This window comes from Leucopleurus acutus (assembly GCF_964270905.1).
Source record: "Leucopleurus acutus genome assembly, chromosome: 16".
Lineage (NCBI taxonomy): Eukaryota > Metazoa > Chordata > Mammalia > Artiodactyla > Delphinidae > Leucopleurus > Leucopleurus acutus.
The window spans coordinates 76,923,775-76,941,588 of NC_139158.1; the positions used below are offsets into that span (position 1 = coordinate 76,923,775).

The window sequence follows — 17,814 nt, forward strand, 5'->3', positions numbered from 1 at the left end:
GTCAGCGGGTCTTTGGCCCAAAGTGTTTCACCATCAGCTGCTGTCCAGGTAACCTAGGCACTGGCTTGGCCCTTGGCGCTGCGCAGCTGGGGTGGTTCCTGTCTGCAGGCCTTACTTCCCCTGTGACTGGCTCCCATTACTGTGGGCTCTAACCTTAGTATAATCTTGGGTGCTCTCCTCAGCAAGGACTACATTTTGATCATTGCTCCTGGCGACCAGTTGTCCACCCTGGGAGTGGAGTCTCAGAGGCTCAGAGGAAGGAGCGGAGCTGGAAACAGCACCAGAGGCCGTTCTTTCTGTTCCACAGCGAGCAGATTGGGCTAGGAGACAAGGGCCAGGGTCCTCCTCCTTTCAAGAGTTCCTGCAGCGGGCTCTGGAGTCAACCAAGCTTAGATTTAAACTCCTGCTCCCCCACTTAATGGAGGGTTAGCTGCCAAGCCTCAGTCTTCTAATCTGGAAAATGGGAGTAATGGGACTACGTGCCTCGAGGGATTGCTGTGAGAACCCAGTGAGCTCTCGTGCCCACACTGGAACACGGTAAGCGCTCCGCTTGTGGGGCCAGTGCAGCTGGTCTTGGCAGCATCCTCCTCCTCATCGTGGACCATCTGTTCAGCTGGATATTGAGCCACACGTGGCAGCCTCCTGTCTTTGGAGACTGAGTTGGTAACTTTTTTCTGTAAAATGACAATTCTCTGAGGCATCCAGATAGTCCTGTAAGGAAAGCCCCGAGTTTCCCAGAGCTGGTGCCCCACACGTGCAGTTACATTTCCACTCTTTCATGTGAAACCCCGAGGCCTTTGATGACAAGATTGCTGTGGGTGGCAGCGAAGCATCATTTTGACTTGTGGGGCGGATAGAAATCGGTTGTAATCATGAAGACAGCAGAAGTGAGAGGAACATTGGAGACAAGGGCTCTTGTGGGCAAGACTGTTCCATCCTAAAGGAGGGGCAGTTGAAGCAGGAGCAACCTGGGGTCCACTCGGGGCTTGGTATTTGTTCACTGGGTTTGTGGACCCGGGGAGAAAAATCTGAGAATTAAGGCTACTCTTGGAGTTAGGTGGGTGGAAAGGCACTTCACGCTTACTTGGAATTAATGATTTCTGTACAGGTGATTCTCTTAGAATCGTCATGAGTATATTTCTCTTCCAGTCTCAAGAAACTCGAGAGATCTTACATTTCCATTATACCACGTGGCCTGACTTTGGAGTCCCTGAATCGCCAGCCTCGTTTCTGAACTTTCTTTTCAAAGTCCGCGAGTCGGGGTCGCTCAGCATGGAGTACGGCCCCATTGTGGTGCACTGCAGTGCTGGCATCGGCAGATCGGGGACCTTCTGTCTGGCTGACACCTGCCTCTTGCTGGTAAGAAGGCCCTTAAATACCCCGAGAAGAGAAGGGAGCACATTTTAACCTCCAGTCTGGCCCAGCCACAGCTTCTCTGTTAACTGTCTCTGCAATAAACTAGCTTTGATCTTCACTTTTTAATAGCTTCCTTCCCATGAAAGGAGCTTTACCCTAAATAGCTTCATTTGAAGGGAGGCCCTTAATTTTAATGTGGAAGATCCAAAGAATCCCCTTCCCTCTCTCATTTTGCCCCTGTGCTCAAATGGTCCCAATTTTGCCACATTTTCTAGAATTCTGCCTTCCTCGCTGTGACTTTTCCTGAATAGGAACTGGCACGCTCCAGGACATATACAGTCACGTTGTACTTGAGGCTCGGACCTCACTGAGCTGTGTCTCCTCTCTGGCTTTCAGATGGACAAAAGGAAAGACCCTTCTTCTGTTGATATCAAGAAAGTTCTGTTAGAAATGCGGAAATTTCGGATGGGACTGATCCAGACAGCAGACCAGCTCCGTTTCTCCTACCTGGCTGTGATCGAAGGCGCCAAGTTCATCATGGGAGACTCTTCAGTACAGGTCAGCAGTGCTTTTGCTTTAATCCAGGTGTGTGGGTTTTAAATTTTTGCCTGTAAAGAAGGAGGCTGTTCATTGTAAACGTTGAAACAGTATCCTGGGTCAGAGGAAATAGCTGGGCTTCGTGTTTAAATAGCTAAAAAGTTGTGGAAGGTTTCACCATGTTCCAATTTCTGCCTTTGAAGTGCTCACATAGAGATCATTAATAGGGAGAATAGACTTTATTTTCATAAGATCTCATCTTCCAAGGACATGGCTGGAGACCCGAGAAGCTGAGAGGGCCCCTCACCTCTGCTCACTTAAAGGGGAGCAGGTTTCCTGACAGATCAGCCAAACGTGAAATCTCACGGGACTTCCTCTTGCTGCTTTTTCAAGGAACAATGGAAAGAGCTCTCCCACGAGGACCTGGAGCCTCCACCCGAGCACATCCCCCCACCTCCCCGGCCTCCCAAACGAATCCTGGAGCCACACAATGGGAAGTGCAAGGAGTTCTTCGCAAACCACCAGTGGGTGACAGCTGAGACTGAGGAGGTTAAAGAAGACGGGCCCGTCAAGGAAGAAACCAGAACCCTCTTAACCGCCCCCTGCAGCCTGGAAAGGTAATGTGAGAGGGTCCTGGCTTGCTGGGGGCGAGGGGAAGTGGCCTTCTGTTCCAGAAATACATATTGATACTGAAACCCTGTGGACCCAGCCTCCTCTTGGCAAACGGTGCTTCTGTGTTCTTGAGGAACAGGCCCCTGGACTGTCCCTGCTCCTCCCCCAGCTGGAGGAGCCTCTGACTGAGCCACAGGTTGGCCCGGGGAAGTGACTGCTTTAGCGGGGATCTAGCACCACCTGGTGGTGCTTGTTGGAATCAGGGGTCTGGTGCGACTGAGTCAGGTCTTCCAGCCCGGTGATGACAGCGACAAAGACAGAAACCTGCCCTGGACTTCAGGCCGGTCCTGAAACTGATATCCAGGCTTGACCACGTACCTTCAGCCCCCAGAATGGTCTTGGGGTACTTAACCTTTTCATGTAGTCTTTTTTTTTTAAAGATTTGTTTATTGTTTGTTTATTTATTTTTGGCTGCATTGGGTCTTAGTTGTGGCACGTGGGATCCTCGTTGAGGTGTGTGGGCTCCTCTCTAGTTGTGGCGTGCGGGTTTCCTCTTCTCTAGTTCTGGCGCGCAGGCTCCAGGGCACGCGGGCTCTAGTTGAGGTGCGCGAGCTCAGTAGTTGTGGCGTGTGGGCTTAGTTGCCCCGCAGCATGTCGGATCTTAGCTGCCTCACCAGGGATCGAACCCGCATCCCCTGCATTGTAAGGCGGATTCTTTACCACTGGACCACCAGGGAAGTCCCCCTTTTCATGTGGTCTTGATTGAGTTGATTGCCGTTTTGCTTCCTTACAGTTTGACAAAGATTACTGAGCACCTACTGATGCATGTGAAACCCCGAGATAACTAGACTGGGGCCCCTGGTCTGTGTTCTAGACCATCTTACTGGCAAGGGAGCAGTAGATTGTGGTGGTGGCCCATGGACAGGGGTGTGATGGAGGTGCACGCTGAGGGGGTCAGCCTTAGCGAGGAGACACCCAACCTTCCCTGGGTGGTCAAGGAAGGCTGCCAGCAGGAGGTGGCATTGTGCACAAGCTTGAAGGATGAACGGGGGTTAGCCCGAGCCTGAGACCGTGGAGGCAGTGCCCTTGGTGCCTGCAGTTTTGGAGGGCAGTTTAAGATTAGTGCACACTTTGACCCCACGTTTGTCTACACCTAGAAACTCAGCCAGCAGGAGTTCTCAAGCAGGTGTGCAGAGATGTACAGGTAGAGGTGTTCGTGGTGGCATTATTTCTAATGGTGAAAATCTAGAGATGAGCTGATTGTGTATCCAGGGATTAGATAAGTCGTGCTTTCTCCCTGTGTTGGATATTCTGCAGCTATTAAAGAATGGGATCAGGGTGTATTGTTATGGCCGGACACTGGAACGGTCATGCATGAGAAAGCAGGTCACACACAGTGTGTGCCCCACCGGGGCCTCTGGCTAAACTGATCATCAAAATCTTCCCCGGGCACTTTGCTAAATGCTGGTGTCCAGGGCCCAGTCCTGGCCCATGAACCTACTCCCTAGGGCCTTTTGTGCAACTGGCCCTCATCACAGGAACACTGGGTCCGGTTCTGGGGCTCGAGAGACACTTGTCCAGCGGGGCCTCCCAGAGCAGGTGCTGAACAAGTGCGACTGTGCCCCGGTTCCCAGGGCCTCTGTTGACACTCTCAGGGGGGGCTGGCGTGCTCCCTCTGAGGGCTCGCCGACGGCCGAGGATGAGAGGGATGGGAGCTGGCACGTGACTTGGGTCAAATTTGTGTCATTGGTCCTGTTTCTTTATTCATGAAGACAATGGAGAGAAAGGTGCCTTTCACATTCTGTGGGTGAAGGTGGTGAGCAGGGAAGTGTGGATTTGGGAAGCTGAAAGCCAGAGAATTCCAGGAAAAGAATGGAGTGGGACCAAGAACCTATGCGCCTCTGGGCACCGGGGAGGGCGGGGAGCCCACGTGCACACAGGCCTCAGCCCTGTGGCTGGGGCCTCACCGGATGGGTGCCGAGAAGGGTGCTTCGTGCAGCCTCCTCCTGTCTCCTGGGGAGGCGGTGCCCCCGGATGGTCCTGCCAGTCACGCGGGAGGCTGCTGGGGCAGCAGGGCCATGGAGAGGCCTGTGGGAGGCAGGACTTCCTGTGGCCAGGGCCGCCTCGATGGACGCAAGGGTGGGAGGGCAACGGCCTGGGAGAGGTGGGGAGGGGAGAGGCAGGGTCTGGCTGCACCCAGGCCCACAGCCTCTGCTGGCCTGTCCTGGGACAGCCCTACAGGGTGGCTCTGGCTTGCCCCCAGCAAGGTAGTCAACTGACTGCACACGGGACACCTGGGAAGTGGGCCTGCTGGCAGGACTGGCTGGGCGTGCAGCGGGGAGGGCAGAGAGTCAGCACTGCAGATGTGTGGTGTCCGCATGTCAGCAGCAACAAAGGCCTCTGTGTGTCCACGTCTGTCAGGCCCCGGGGAGGGAGTGGAAGCCTGTGGTCGCACTGTTACCTTCCCTGATCTGAAGGGGAACATTCTACAAGTGGCCCCAGGGGCTGTACTGCTCCTCAGACCCTTACCCAGCCCCGTCACTGAGGAGTCCGCGGGTCTCCGGAACCCCACCCTGGCCCTGCTGTCGGGCCCTGGGAGGGAGGCGGTGACAGGCGGGCCTCTGGCCAGTGTCAGCATCAGCAGGCTCTGCTTCCACATGGCTCATTTTTTCCTAGAATTCCTCCGGGAGTAATAGCATCCTTGCCATTGTTTTCCCGAGTGAGTAACCCGCCTCTGCCCCCCTCATTCCTCAGCGTGAGTCAAGACACTGAAGTCCGGAGGCGGGTCACGGGGGCAGGTCCCGCCCAGGGGGAGCCATCGCTGCCCAAGGAGGAGCAGGACCAGGCGCCGACTCACTGGAAGCCCTTCCTGGTCAACGTGTGCGTGGCCACGGTCCTCACAGCCGGCGCGTACCTCTGCTACAGGGTATGTTTTCACTGACGGACGTGCTGGCCAGACCGCGTGTACGGCAAGCCCTGGCCGCCAGCCCGGCGGTAGCGCTCAGTGCTGCGGGAGCCTCTGAGCCAGCCTCAGAAGAAACAGATCAAAGGTTTTCAAAGTCTGGGACTGTGAAGGGCTAACGAGAGAGAATTGAGGATTGATGCACCGGGGTCTTAAGGAGCCCTGTGGTCCCAAGAATAGAAGAGTCTAATCTCAGGGCCTTAACCTATTCAGGAGTAAGTAGACAAAATGCCAAATACGTCTCTCTCTCTTTTTTCTTTTTTTGTTCATTTGTTTTTGAAAAAAAAGTAATAGAATTACAACACATTGTTGTTTTTAACCTTTATAAAAAGCAGCTTTTTGTTATTTCTGGGGGAAAAAAAAAAGACTAGGCACTTACGAAACTTTCTTGTACCCTTAGGTGGTGTAACCAGATACACAATTTTTATTTGATTTCCCAGGGAAAGACTCCCACACTTTTGCGAATGTCCTTTGGAGGAGAGGGAAAGTCCTTTGGAGGAGAGGGTTTGAGGGTTTCGGACATCGTCTCGCTCAGGCACTTCCTCTGCTGAGCGCGCACTGAGCCGGGACAGTGCCTGCTAGCTTTCCCGTTTTAAGAAGAAAAACAACAAAAGGCCGTCTCTAGAAAACAGAACCCGGCTTCTGCTTTTGCTCAGGGTGTCCCACTGGCTTCCCGTTGTCCGCTCCTCCACCGGCCCCCTCTCGTTACAGCCGTCTTGCGCACGTCCTGCCCCCATTGCTCCATCCCCATAAACAGGGTTCCTCAGGGCCCCTGCCTCAGGGTCAGAGGTCACCACAGGGTGGCCACCGGCTTTTCACCCAGCCATTGAGATCCAGAAGGAGCAGTTTCCACTTTGCTTGGAACATAAATGCCATTTCAGTAGAAATCCACACGTTAGAATGTGTTGCCGTTAAAGTTACGGAGAAGAGTGAGGATTAGCCTCAAATCTCCGGTCGTGGAAGTCACCTCCCGAGACTTCTGTTTTTTCTTTTAATGATTTTAAATATTTTACCTCTTTCTAAGCAACCACCTTTGAGCGCATCCGATGGTTTAGTAACGTGCAGACAGCTTTTTCCTCGGGGGTGATTTTGGGAAGGGGGAGCTGTTGTAAAAAATAATAATAATAACCAAAACCCCCTTCACGGGGGCTGGAGTGGCCTGGGCGGCCGAGGTGTTGCACGAGTTCGCAGCTCTGCGGGGGCAGGGCCGGGCTCCTCTGAAAGCGTTTGGTTTCGTCCTAGTTCCTGCTCGACAGCCCCACACAATCTGACCTGCCTCCACCCACGGTCCGCCCCTGCCCGTAGAGCCCGCAGCCGCCTAGCAGGCAGCCGCCGTAGGCGAGGGCCGTTGGACAGCGTAGCCCTCCGCGCCCCGACGGACGTCGGTTCTGCACTAAAGCCCCCCTCCCCGGGCGGTTGGCCTCACCTCCATCCTGCTACTTTTCTCCCCCTCGCCTTCCTCTGAATACCAGACCCACAACCCATTTTTTGAGGAGGGCACAGAGGGCGCTGGGCTGGTGGCGCAGAGCAAGGCAGCCTGTGCGGGTGGAGGGGCGAGCCTCGCATGGTGCCCCCTCGGCGCGTCCCTGGCAGGCGGCAAGCGACATCCTTCCCGCAGCCCTCCCTGGAGACGGCGTGTAGTGAGCCTCTCCACTCCATATTTATTTTTTAATTCTTTTCTCCTGAAGGCATCCACAGTGCACTAGCATCTTCATAAACCAATAATGTGTTAACGTTTTTTGATGTCAGCCTTGCACCAAGGGCTTTATCAAAAAGTACAATAATAAAGCCTCAGGTAGCGCTGGGAACGGAGGACTTTGCCGTGAGCCTGCTGCGTCAGACCAGTACTAGGAAGGAGGACAGTTGTAAGCAGTCGTGATTTCATTGGGTAACACGAGAAGAGGTTTGCCTATGTTTATAGAACAAGGGGATAATATATAATGAACACTTGGCTATTTAAGACACATGGCGTGAGATTACTTTGTCCCAGTTCCTCCCCTCCCCAGTTGTCTGCTCGAACCTCGGTCTCAGTCACCACTCTCCCTGTGTGTATTAGGATGCATGTACGGTCTTCTTGTGTCCCGATCAAATACCACGTGCTTGAAATCCTTAGATCTCTGCTTACTGACGCGCTCCGTGTACAAGTCCAGTCTACCTTTGCATGAGCTGAGCATTACGTGGCTCTGGTTCCTAAGACCGTTGCTGAAATCATTGCCATTCGGCAGCGGAGTGATGTCCAGTAACAGATATTTGCCCAATTCCTGGCATGACACTCTGGTGACTTCTAGTGAGGCCCAGCCTGTCCTGGTCCAGCTGGGCCCCACTGTAACTCAGACATTCCAAGGGTGTGGGAAGCCATAGTCACACCTCGCGCTCTGGACACTTAGACAAGCAGGTCCCCCACGACACACACACCTTTGGGGTCAGCCTCCACTGTGCCAAGTACACACTCTTCTTGAGCGGACCGTGATCTGGAACCAAGGCGACTGTTGGAAACCACACTTCTTGAAACAGCCTGGACGACGGTCCCTTCGAGCCAGCCTGTGGCCCTTCCGGTCCGGGGGCCTTGTTGAGCGAGGTGTCTGCCCTGCCCTTGAACCCTGGGGACCGATGGTGCTCACGACTCTTCCTGCGAGGGGAACTTAAGACCTCCACGTTAAGTGGCTTTTTTAACAAGAAAAAAAAAAAGGCAGCTATAGCTCACGGGCTGCTCTTCTGCCAGCATTTTCACATTTTGCCTTTCACGTGTTAGAAGCTCGTGCAGAGAAAGTGTGGTGGGAACGTTTGAGGCATCGCCCCGCAGAGCCTTGGTGAGGTGTGGATAAGACTCTGAGGTGCCAGGCTGTAAGCATTTTTGAGTTGGGCTTGTTTGTTATTTTAAGTCCTGTATATGTATGTAGTAGTTTGGTGTGTATATATAGTAGCATTTCAAAATGGATATACTGGTTTAACCTCCTATCCTTGGAAAACAGATGGTTCTCCATCTTGTCACAAGTATGTTAGAGAAGTAGCGAGCTGCTCTGCTATATGCCTTAAGCCAATATTTACTCATCAGGTCATTATTTTTTACGATGGCCATAGGATAAACCATTTTTACAAAAATAAAAACAAACAAAAAAAGCGAGGTGTTTTGGTATGATACCTTTTCAGGTGTGTGTATACATGGATGCATGATGGGGGGCGGGGGGCGCGTCTCAGGGTCTTCTGTGACCTCACAGAACTGTCAAACTGTACAGTTTTCCAACTTGCCATATAAATGATGGGTTTGCATTTTAGTTGCAACAATAAAAAATTTTTTCTAAAGAACATGGCTTTGGGGTGCTTCCCATTTCTTTGCTTAATAGGCCTAAACCAGGCTGGGCAACTTCTGTTTTCTTTCCATCCCTGCTGATGTGAAGCAGATGTTGTCAGTCAAGAGGGGTTATAGTTTTTCCGCATCTGAGGATTACGACGGCGATGGCCTCCTGGAGTCGTGGGTGCCTCTGGGCTGGGGGCACTTTCCCTGCCTCGTGTTTATTCAGCGCCTCAGGCCTCAACCCATTTCAGCAACAACAAAACTCACCTTTTCAAGTGTTAGGGCCCTTGGATAACTTAATGAATTTATAAAGGTTGTTTGAAGAACTGCTCAAACCTCAAGAACGTGTGTCCCTTAGCCGGCTGCCTGTAAGACACAACGGTGGCCATGTCTCAGCACCTCTGCCGAGTCACATTTGATGTGGAACTGACACATCAGTGGAGACTGACACTGAGAGGTAACAGTGAAGTATAAACAATTCGTGTAGTCTTCGTTTCGTGTACAAAATTAAATGTAAGTCTCCCCAAAGTGATTTTTCAACTTCTTGTTCTGAAATAATTTCAGACTTGCACAATGTTGCAGAAATACTACCAAGAATTTCCTTATATCCAAGGTTTTATGACTGTTCAAAGCTGGCTGCTGAGTAAACTGTTTATGCTGTGGCCTCTCAGCAACATCCATGGAACCCAGAAACAACGTCTGTGGTCATGTGACCACACAACACCCAGCAAGGACAGTGGGGACCTGGGTGGTGGTGTCACACCCACTGTCGTCACCTCAATCGTTTTCAGATACCAAAAAAAAAAAAAAAAAAATGACATCTAAGCTTTCATGAAGAGGAGGAATGCCAATGTGGAAAAAAATAACTAAATTTGTAACTAAGCAGAAGTCAGATAGAGCCCAAGGCCAGAGAAGGGCCACACCGCCTGGTGTCTGTAAGGAGAGGGGACTCTGGGAGCCTCAGAGAGCACGTGGAGAGTCCAAGGGGCAGCCCTGCCCTGAGGCAGCCCTCCTCTACCCCTGCGTCTATGTCTATGTCACGTTGGAAAGAGAGCACTGAGGGACAGCACTGAGGGACACTGAGCACTGATGGCTTCTTCCCTCAGGATATTCCAGAAAACAACCACTACCCTCCACTTTTTTCAGGTAGAGTGGAACACCAATAAAAAGTTATTTTAATTGAAATTTCAGAAAACAACATATGGACAAGGCAAATAAATACTGAGTAAAACCAAAAAGCACAGAATATATACAGGAAATGTAAATGAGCACGTTTAAGTTACAGAGCTTTCCAATGCCATTGTTGATACCACATCCAGACCCCAGGGTACCTCTACATTCTTATCCCAGAAACAGCCCAGGACATGTCTGGGTTTTTTAATAGACTTAAATAGGAAATTAATTTTCCTTCTTTAAACATGATGTTCAGTAAAATCTTTCTTCAAACTAGTTTATGGCTTCTGAAGCAATTTATTTAATAAACCCTAAGTTGACTTGCTTCAGAAAATGGATTCCATTCTGATGAGTGAGGTCAAAGCAAATGGCACTCAAGACTTCTCGGCTGACGGCATGTTCTTGTTTCCTTTGTGCTGTTGAACCACAGTGAAAATAAGGCCCACGGTCAGCAGGCCGCCAGCCGGCTCCCCTGTGGCGCTTGGGCTGCAGCTCGGGCTGAGGGGGCGAACCGTCGAAACCCTGGCTCTGCCCTCCCCACAGTGACACCTGATGCTGTGGGAACGACCCGAGTTCTGTCCTCAGCAGGGACGCTCGGTCTGCTCGCCTCCTCAGTCCCAGTCTTTAGTGAACCAGAAGTGCTGAGCCAGCTGACCTGCTGATTCCAGGCCTCCGCCTGCCTGGCCTCGGCCCCTTCGTGACGTGGCTGGCTGGCACTGACCCGGCTCTGCCCCCGGGGAAGGTCAGGCCGATTCTCAAAGCCAAAGGCTGATTGACTGAAGTGCAGCCCTCTAAGTGCCTTGTTCTGCTCCCGTACAGAAGTCCCACTTGTGCCCTGGGGCTTCGTAACTGGCCCAGAGTCCGGGAGCAGCTCTGGCCAGTTCACGCTCTTGGGAGAGCACACCGTGTACCTCCACCCGAAGCCCTCCCTGTGTCGAGGCCGGGCAGCAGCAAAAACAAAGGTGCCGGGTTTGGGCTCATTAGCTGAGGCTTTTTAAAATATTGTGATTTCAACATCTGCCTCCTGGCCAAAGGCTTCGTCTCTTTGTTCTGAGCAAAGTTTATCCATCTTCTCAAAAGCTAAGCGTCCTTTTTCACCTGAAATATTAAGGTCATCTGTCACTGGGTTGTCTCCCCACCTCGCTCTTTCCTACACTGGTGAGCCAAGGTGGCCTTAGTACTTCCAGACGCCTAGGCCTCCGGTGCTGCTGTAAAGGGTGGGGGGCGGGGAGCCTTTGGGACTGGCTCACGTGGACCCCAGGGCCTCGTCCCTTTGTCCAAGACAGAGCCCGCTGAACCTTAATCCTGCCTCGCATCTGGCTTTCATTCCCAAGGGTCGTAAACGGCCACCTCAGCCATAAAGGAAACCGGCCTTGGCCAAATGCAGTCAAACAGGTTGCTAACGGTGCCCGTCCCGTGTGCTATTTTGCGTCACCTGAGAGCTGGCTGTGGCCTCTCTGGCACAACCTTTCTACGGGCCCCAGCAACCCCACTGCACTTCGAAATGCTGGATGCTGTACGTTACCAAATGACAGCGTGGTTTCCCGGGCTGCCGCTCGCACGGCCTCCACGTCAGACTGGCACAGGCGGGCAATCTGATCAATGCTTTCGATGCCCTGTTTGAGGTTGGGGGAAGGGACAATTAGGGGGCATTTTAAGGAACAGGTATCCACTTTTATAAACCCTGCAGGACCAGCCCTAGCATGGTCTCTGCGGCTTCAGCCCCTTCCTTCTCCGAAGGCTTCCAGGTTTCTCCTGTGGCCTCAGGTTCATCAAAGTGCCACTGGCAGCATCTCATGTTTTCAATCCTGACACCTTTGGAAAGGCCCGTGTTGGAAATGAGAACACCTGCTTTCTCCTGGACCATTCTACCCTGTCTTCTTCTCCCAACCCTGCTCTCCAGGTCAGACCAGGAGAGGAGGTCTGACCTGGTTCAGGCACAGCTGACCACCTGATCACCTCCAGGGCCAAGGACCAGAGTGCACTTTAGCTCCCCCTAGTGGGCACCCTAACACTCACTGGTTATTTAATTATAACCAGATGGTCCTTGTAGAATTTCCTGCCGGTTCATTCCAGAATGAATTTAGTCTGTATTGGACCATTTTTCATCTAGCAGAATGGCAATGATTTTTTTTTTATATAAGGGTTACAAATGAAGATGAGATTGAGGTAAAACGGGCATCCCCTCCTGTCTGCTTTCGGGAGTGTAAATGGATGTGTGGTATCACGAGTCTCAAAAACATTTATCAATGCATTCTCTGGCCCTGGGATAACACTAAGTCTAGCCCAAGGAAGTAATTCAGAATTCCATATAAATTTTAAAAGCTTTATGCACAGAGATGCTCAAGAATTAGGATGGATAATTTTTGCATTGCTGTATTTTTACACTTTTTTCTACAATGAGCTTATTGTGCTCTTAGAACATTTTTCATTGAGAATATTAAACCATATAATCCAAGAGCTCAAAAGTGAGTCTCTGGGGCCACCTGCTTGTTCACACCAAGCCAGAGCAAATGGGCACTGTTTCCGAGGGACCTCTGCCATCAGAGCTTCTGCTGCTGGAGCTGGTGGCTGTTCCTCTACAACTAGCTCTTTACGGTGCTTCTTCACTGGCAGTGATTTTCTTTCTTTCGGTCCCAGTGGGATCATTTTGAAATGAACTAACTTCAGCATTAACCACAAGCAGGCTTCCCTCTATCCCCACCAAGGACGGGTTAAACTCACCCTGAGATGTTTTAGCGCCACACACGCAGCTTCCTGGAGTTTTGCATCGTTCTCGGTCAGGGCGTTGGTGTAGAAGAGCAAAGCCTAGGAAATGAGGTTACTGTGAACGGGGGGCTGGTGACAGCAAAGTCCACGGTGCCCACGGCTCATCCCCCGAATGCTGACAGCAGGTGTGCGCAGTGTCGAGTTGTAGGCTACGGCATTCAATTTATCTAAAAACGCTGGTCCCTGGGCTGAGGGTCACGACATAAGAAAACTCTTTTTCTCTAGTACTGTTTACAAAATGCGTTCTGAAACTGCCATCTAGATAAAAAGCTGACTCAGAGGGCTTCCCTGGTGGCGCGGTGGTTGAGAGTCCACCTGCCGATGCAGGGGACACGGGTTCGTGCCCCGGTCCGGGAAGATCCCACATGCCGCGGAGCGGCTGGGCCTGTGAGCCATGGCCGCTGAGCCTGCGCGTCCGGAGCCTGTGCTCCGCGGCGGGAGAGGCCACAACAGTGAGAGGCCCGCATACCGCAAAAAAAAATAAAATAAAATGCTGAATCAGAGAAACCCACTGTCCAGCGGGGACAGCAGAAGTGAACACAGAGGGAGCCTCGGTGAGGCTGCTGCCTTGGCCAGAAGGAAAAGCATCTCCCCTTCCTCACTCTTCCCCAGTCACAGCTCTGACCCCGCCCTGTCAGTCACATGACCATGGCCAAGTCGGTTCAGCTGGAAAAGAAAGCCGGCAACTGCTTTGCAAAATTGTTGTAAGGGCTGTTAAGCACGGGGGAGGGGCCAGTGGGGATGTGCCTGGCACTTGGGTGAGCCCGAGACCAAGGCCCCAGTATTGCCCTTCTCCCACCACAGGGGCTGGTACCCGAAATCTAGAAGAGTCACAGGTGTTCAGGAACCTAAAAGGCAGAGGGGTCCAATCTCTTGGTTTTCAAGTGAACCGAGCACGACGAAACAGCCAGCCACACACATTAGTTGAAAGTAAATGAGGGTGACTGTCAGAATTCTAAGAGACATTCTACGTGCAGGTGACGTCTCAGAGACCGAATAGATAAGGTACTTTAGAAACACTGAGCTGAATGAGGTGGTGAGCACGTGGCATGCTGCTAACCACTGATCGCCTGGCAACGCCAGCTCCCTCCCCAGGGCTGGCTGGCTGCTGCCAGTGGTGAGGGCTTGCGGAAGGCTGTGTTCTTGTCTGGAGTATCTCTACATCAACATACCGGCCGCAGATGCAGCCCCCAGTCACTCACTGCTCCGTTTTTCCGAGAGGAAGCCTACCTCCCTCCACCTCCCCGCAACTCACACACCTGCAGCCAGGGGCTGCCGCCTCCCACACCGTACCTTTTCCCGAAAGCTCTTGTTCTTGGCTGCGCTGGCCAAGCGAGCACTGGCCGCCCTGCACACCCGTGGGGTCCCGTCCAGCTGGAGCAGCGCCCAGGCCCTCAACGTCTGGGGCAGGGGCTGGAGCTGGCCCAGCTGCTTCCCCTTCAGCTTCCTGACTGTCTTGGCCTGGCCCACGCACTGCAGCTCCTCGAAGAGTGTTACTACAAGAGACAGAAAAAAGGAGGCCCGGGGTCCCCTCCGATTGCGCCGGGCTGGACAGCTGTGGCTCGTGCATTAGCCAGGGAGAAGCAAATCCCAGGACAATACCGTGTGATCACCAAGTGGACAGTCTGGATTGGTCTTAAAGGGGGCCTCCTGGAATCTCCAGGAAGGCTTTCTAGCAAGGGATCAAATACACCCTGAAAATGAATAAACCCCAGTCCATACTTCAGGGACTCCGGCCAGCCCAGCAGTAGCCCTCCTGTCCAGTTCTGACCTCTGCTCTGTGCTTTGTAAAGCCTCCTGCCCTGGGAGCTCATTTCTACGTGGGCTGAATGTAGAATCTAATTAAATCTGGTTCTCGAAAGAACAGCTGGAGGAGAAAGACACAGTGATTCTGAAACACTGGCTTCCCAGAGCCGAGCCGAGACAGAGGTCTCCACGACGGACACTCCTTTGTCGTCAGTGTGTTGCTTTGAGGCCATGTGCCCCCCACCCCAGCCCCTACCTTCCTTGGTGAGCTGAGCGAAGTGCTTCTCCAGGTCGGAGACACTCTGCCTCCGCAGGTAGCTGTGAAACTGGAACCAGGTGATGGTCTGTTCTTCAGAGAGCTCGGCTCCGGGCAGCAGCCCGCCGCAGCTGACCACCTGCTCCAGGAGCCTGCGGCACACTGGCAACACACAGACACGACGTGAGGGGAGACCAAGACCCCGCCCGCTTGGCGCCGCTCAGCCGGCCACGGCCGGGTCACTTAAAAGGCTCTCTGATGGCGTGTGGGTGGGCGTCCCTCCCTGCGCCCCCTGTGCCTGCGTGGGGCGTGCTCCAGCTAAGGCCCACAGGCCCGAGGTGGGAGTCTCGCGGTGCATCCGTGTGCCCTGGGCCCCACCCGCCCCTCGATGTGAATCACAGAGCCGGGGCCTGGGAATATGCAGGTGGTTAGAACTGCTTAAGGCCCAGAGCCACTGCCTGGAGTAGGTCACCCTTCAGTTGTCAACAGAGAAAAGTGCTGCAGCTCTGCATTCTGGGGAAGAGTCCAGCCAAGATTCAAGACACCGCTATGGGGCAGGTAAAGTCCTGCCTAGCTTCCCATAAAGGCTCCTTCTCAACCCCTCTAAGGTTCTGGTGGAAGCCATGGAATCAGAAAGGTGCACGAGCCCACTAACGTTTGCAGCCTCCCGGCTTCACGGACTCCTCCCTCCTCTCCCCAGGAAAAGGAGATGCCTTGTTGTCAATTTCAGAAAGGCCTCCACTTCACGCCGAGAAGGCGTTCGCAGAGGTGGAGACGGGGCTACAAGGAGGCTTGCCGAGGCAATGCTGAAGGCCCCAGAGGATCCACAAAGCATTTCTGAGGCGGGCGGGCACAGGCAGGGGGCTACCTATTTCCAGTTGTCCCGGGTATTTCCCTCGGACTCTGTGCAGGAACGTCTTCTTGAGCTGGTCCAGCAGCACCGCACCAGGGCAGGACAGGACCGCGCCGGGCTCCGTGCAGCCTCTCCACAGCTTCAGGCACCCCTTCCTCCGCGTGGCCTGCGGGATGACTGAAAGCCCAGGCTCAGAAGCCTGACTGGCGGTGGGGAACAGCAGGCAGTGAGGAAGCCCAGAGATGTCCTTCCACTAGGCCCTGAGAGGTCGGGGAGGAGGGATGGCCTGGCCTAACGCAGAGTCCCTTTCCCACGTCCCATTGTGACCCGCAGAGACAAGCAGCTCCGGCTGTGAGCACCTCATCTGGGTCACCACCTGCAGCCCTCACGACAACCCTGGGGCTGCTGCTGTCACCAGCCTCTCCTTATGGACAAGGGGAAGTCCCACAGAGGGGGCAGGGGCAGAACTGGGGTCACAGCTACTGTCTGACCACACACTGTATGCCCTGAATGTGCCCTGGGGTTCCTTCACTGACACCTACCCAGCGGCCTCCCCTATACAGATGGGGAAGCTGAGGCTCAGAGAGGTGAATCGTTCGCCCAGAGTCACACAGCTGACCGAGGCTAGCGGGCCTCCCTTCCCACCCCACAGTGTGTGTCTGATCCCAGCCACTGCCCCCACGCATGTCCCCTGGGCTCCATTTAACTCTGGGTATTGGGAAGGGACAGGAGGCCCCCTGGGCTTTCATCCTCATCACTTCCTGCCACGCACACGGGCAGTCCGTGGATGGAGGACAGGCACTTACTCTCTTCAACGCATGTCGCCTTGCTGACCTTCTCAAAATCAAGCACAGAAAGCGTCTCCAGGATCTGTTTTTGCTGTGCAGCTTCTTCCAGGAGGCACTCCTGGACCATCTTCGACAAGTTAGGAGAGCCCAGTTTCTGGGAAGCAACCCATGATGCTCCGGGTTAGCACAGAACATGCCCTCTGAGGTCAACCATGCCTGTGGCGCCCACCTGCCCTGTGCCCATCCTTTCTTCTATCCGGATGGTAGCTCCCTGACTGTCATCTGGGGATTCCTCCTTTGCTAAAAGGGTAGAGACGACAGGATGCAGGCTGGAGCTGCCAGGAGCCACCTTTGCCACCGGAAGGAGCCAGCCTGCCAGAAAGTGAAGCCAACCAACACAGGAAAGCAGAGCTGAGAGAGGGAAAGACTCAGTCATGATGACGTTTGAAACCCTGGATCCAGCTGGGCCTGAAGCCCACCTCTGGGCCTTTCAATCCTACGAGCCAAAAAGTTTCCTTTCGGCTGAGCCAGTTTGGATTGGAGTCCTGGCATCTGCCACTCAAAGAGACACAACCACTGCCTTCGGTTTAGGGCTTGGGCTGTATAAGGACCCCATGACTATTCACCAGCACCACCACCAGCACCCCCGCTTTGAACCTGCCACCCCACCCCGACTCCACCCCACCCTCCCCCATTCCCCACCCACCTGCAGCAGCGCTTTGCAGATTCGGAGGTGAATCGTGAGCAGCACGTCCAGCTCTGGGGCACCAGCCGTGAGCTCCCTGGACGACGCTTTCAGCGCTGGCGGTGGAGGTGGAGTCTTGTCCTTTCTGAGTTGAATTGAGAAGAACTGGGTGACCGTTCGGTTAGCAGTTCAGCTCCCTCCAAGGGTAGAGGAAACCCTCCCTCTCTGGACAGCTCTGATCAGGGAGGCCAACTCCAGGTCCCAAGGAGATGGAGTTAAACTGAGGAGAAAACTAAGAGAAAAGGAGAAGCAGCAAAAGGTAGCAACAACTCAAAACAGGTGCTGGGATGGCATTGCCCCCCCCCCGCCCCCCGCACCTTGCAGGGTGTGCAATTTGTAGCAGAAGCCTAAGGTTCCAACTAATTCCTAGCTCTGTGACTCTGGATAAGTCAGCCTCCCCTAGTCTCAGTTTATTCATCTGTAAAGTGGGGGCAGGAACCCCAAGCTCGGGGCCGTGAGGGGTGAGTGACACACAAGCGTACCCAGCACTGTGTCTGCTCCGGGCAGGGGCTGAGCCTGAGCCCTGAGGGGGGTGGAGATGCCACACCCTCCCCATGGGATCGTGAGAAGAGAGGAGAAATGTGGCCTGTTCACACGCTTCTGTGCTGCTGAACTTTGGGTGCAGGAGAAGCGCTCAGGCCAGTGCGGGTGGGCAGGTGGGAGCTGCTTCACCGAGGACGCAGTTGGTGTCGCAGGTGAGGGCGGGCAGTTGTGCAGAAGGA

At 53.7% G+C, this 17,814-nt stretch overlaps 2 protein-coding genes across 4 annotated transcripts in view; one reads left to right on the forward strand and one right to left on the reverse strand.

Moving 5' to 3' along the window:
• Positions 1-8,692, forward strand: part of PTPN1 (protein tyrosine phosphatase non-receptor type 1) — a 68,042-nt gene extending 59,350 nt beyond the window's left edge. For both annotated transcript variants that reach the window (XM_082857267.1, XM_082857268.1), the window contains 4 exons: positions 1,150-1,359; positions 1,753-1,914; positions 2,287-2,510; positions 5,260-8,692. In XM_082857267.1, coding sequence (XP_082713393.1) covers positions 1,150-1,359; positions 1,753-1,914; positions 2,287-2,510; positions 5,260-5,446 — 783 coding nt within the window. In that variant the 3' untranslated portion in view covers positions 5,447-8,692. The remainder of the gene's footprint in view (positions 1-1,149; positions 1,360-1,752; positions 1,915-2,286; positions 2,511-5,259) is intronic.
• A 1,219-nt stretch (positions 8,693-9,911) lies between these two features.
• The window catches only part of RIPOR3 (RIPOR family member 3), a 70,309-nt gene continuing 62,406 nt past the window's right edge, over positions 9,912-17,814 (reverse strand). The window contains exons 15-22 of one of the 2 annotated variants that reach the window (XM_082857765.1): positions 17,054-17,177; positions 16,366-16,501; positions 15,575-15,736; positions 14,707-14,868; positions 13,998-14,200; positions 12,660-12,743; positions 11,461-11,551; positions 9,912-11,033 (exon numbers count right to left, since the gene is read on the reverse strand). In XM_082857765.1, coding sequence (XP_082713891.1) covers positions 10,930-11,033; positions 11,461-11,551; positions 12,660-12,743; positions 13,998-14,200; positions 14,707-14,868; positions 15,575-15,736; positions 16,366-16,501; positions 17,054-17,177 — 1,066 coding nt within the window. In that variant the 3' untranslated portion in view covers positions 9,912-10,929. The remainder of the gene's footprint in view (positions 11,034-11,460; positions 11,552-12,659; positions 12,744-13,997; positions 14,201-14,706; positions 14,869-15,574; positions 15,737-16,365; positions 16,502-17,053; positions 17,178-17,814) is intronic. The other variant, XM_082857766.1, reaches the window with a different exon arrangement.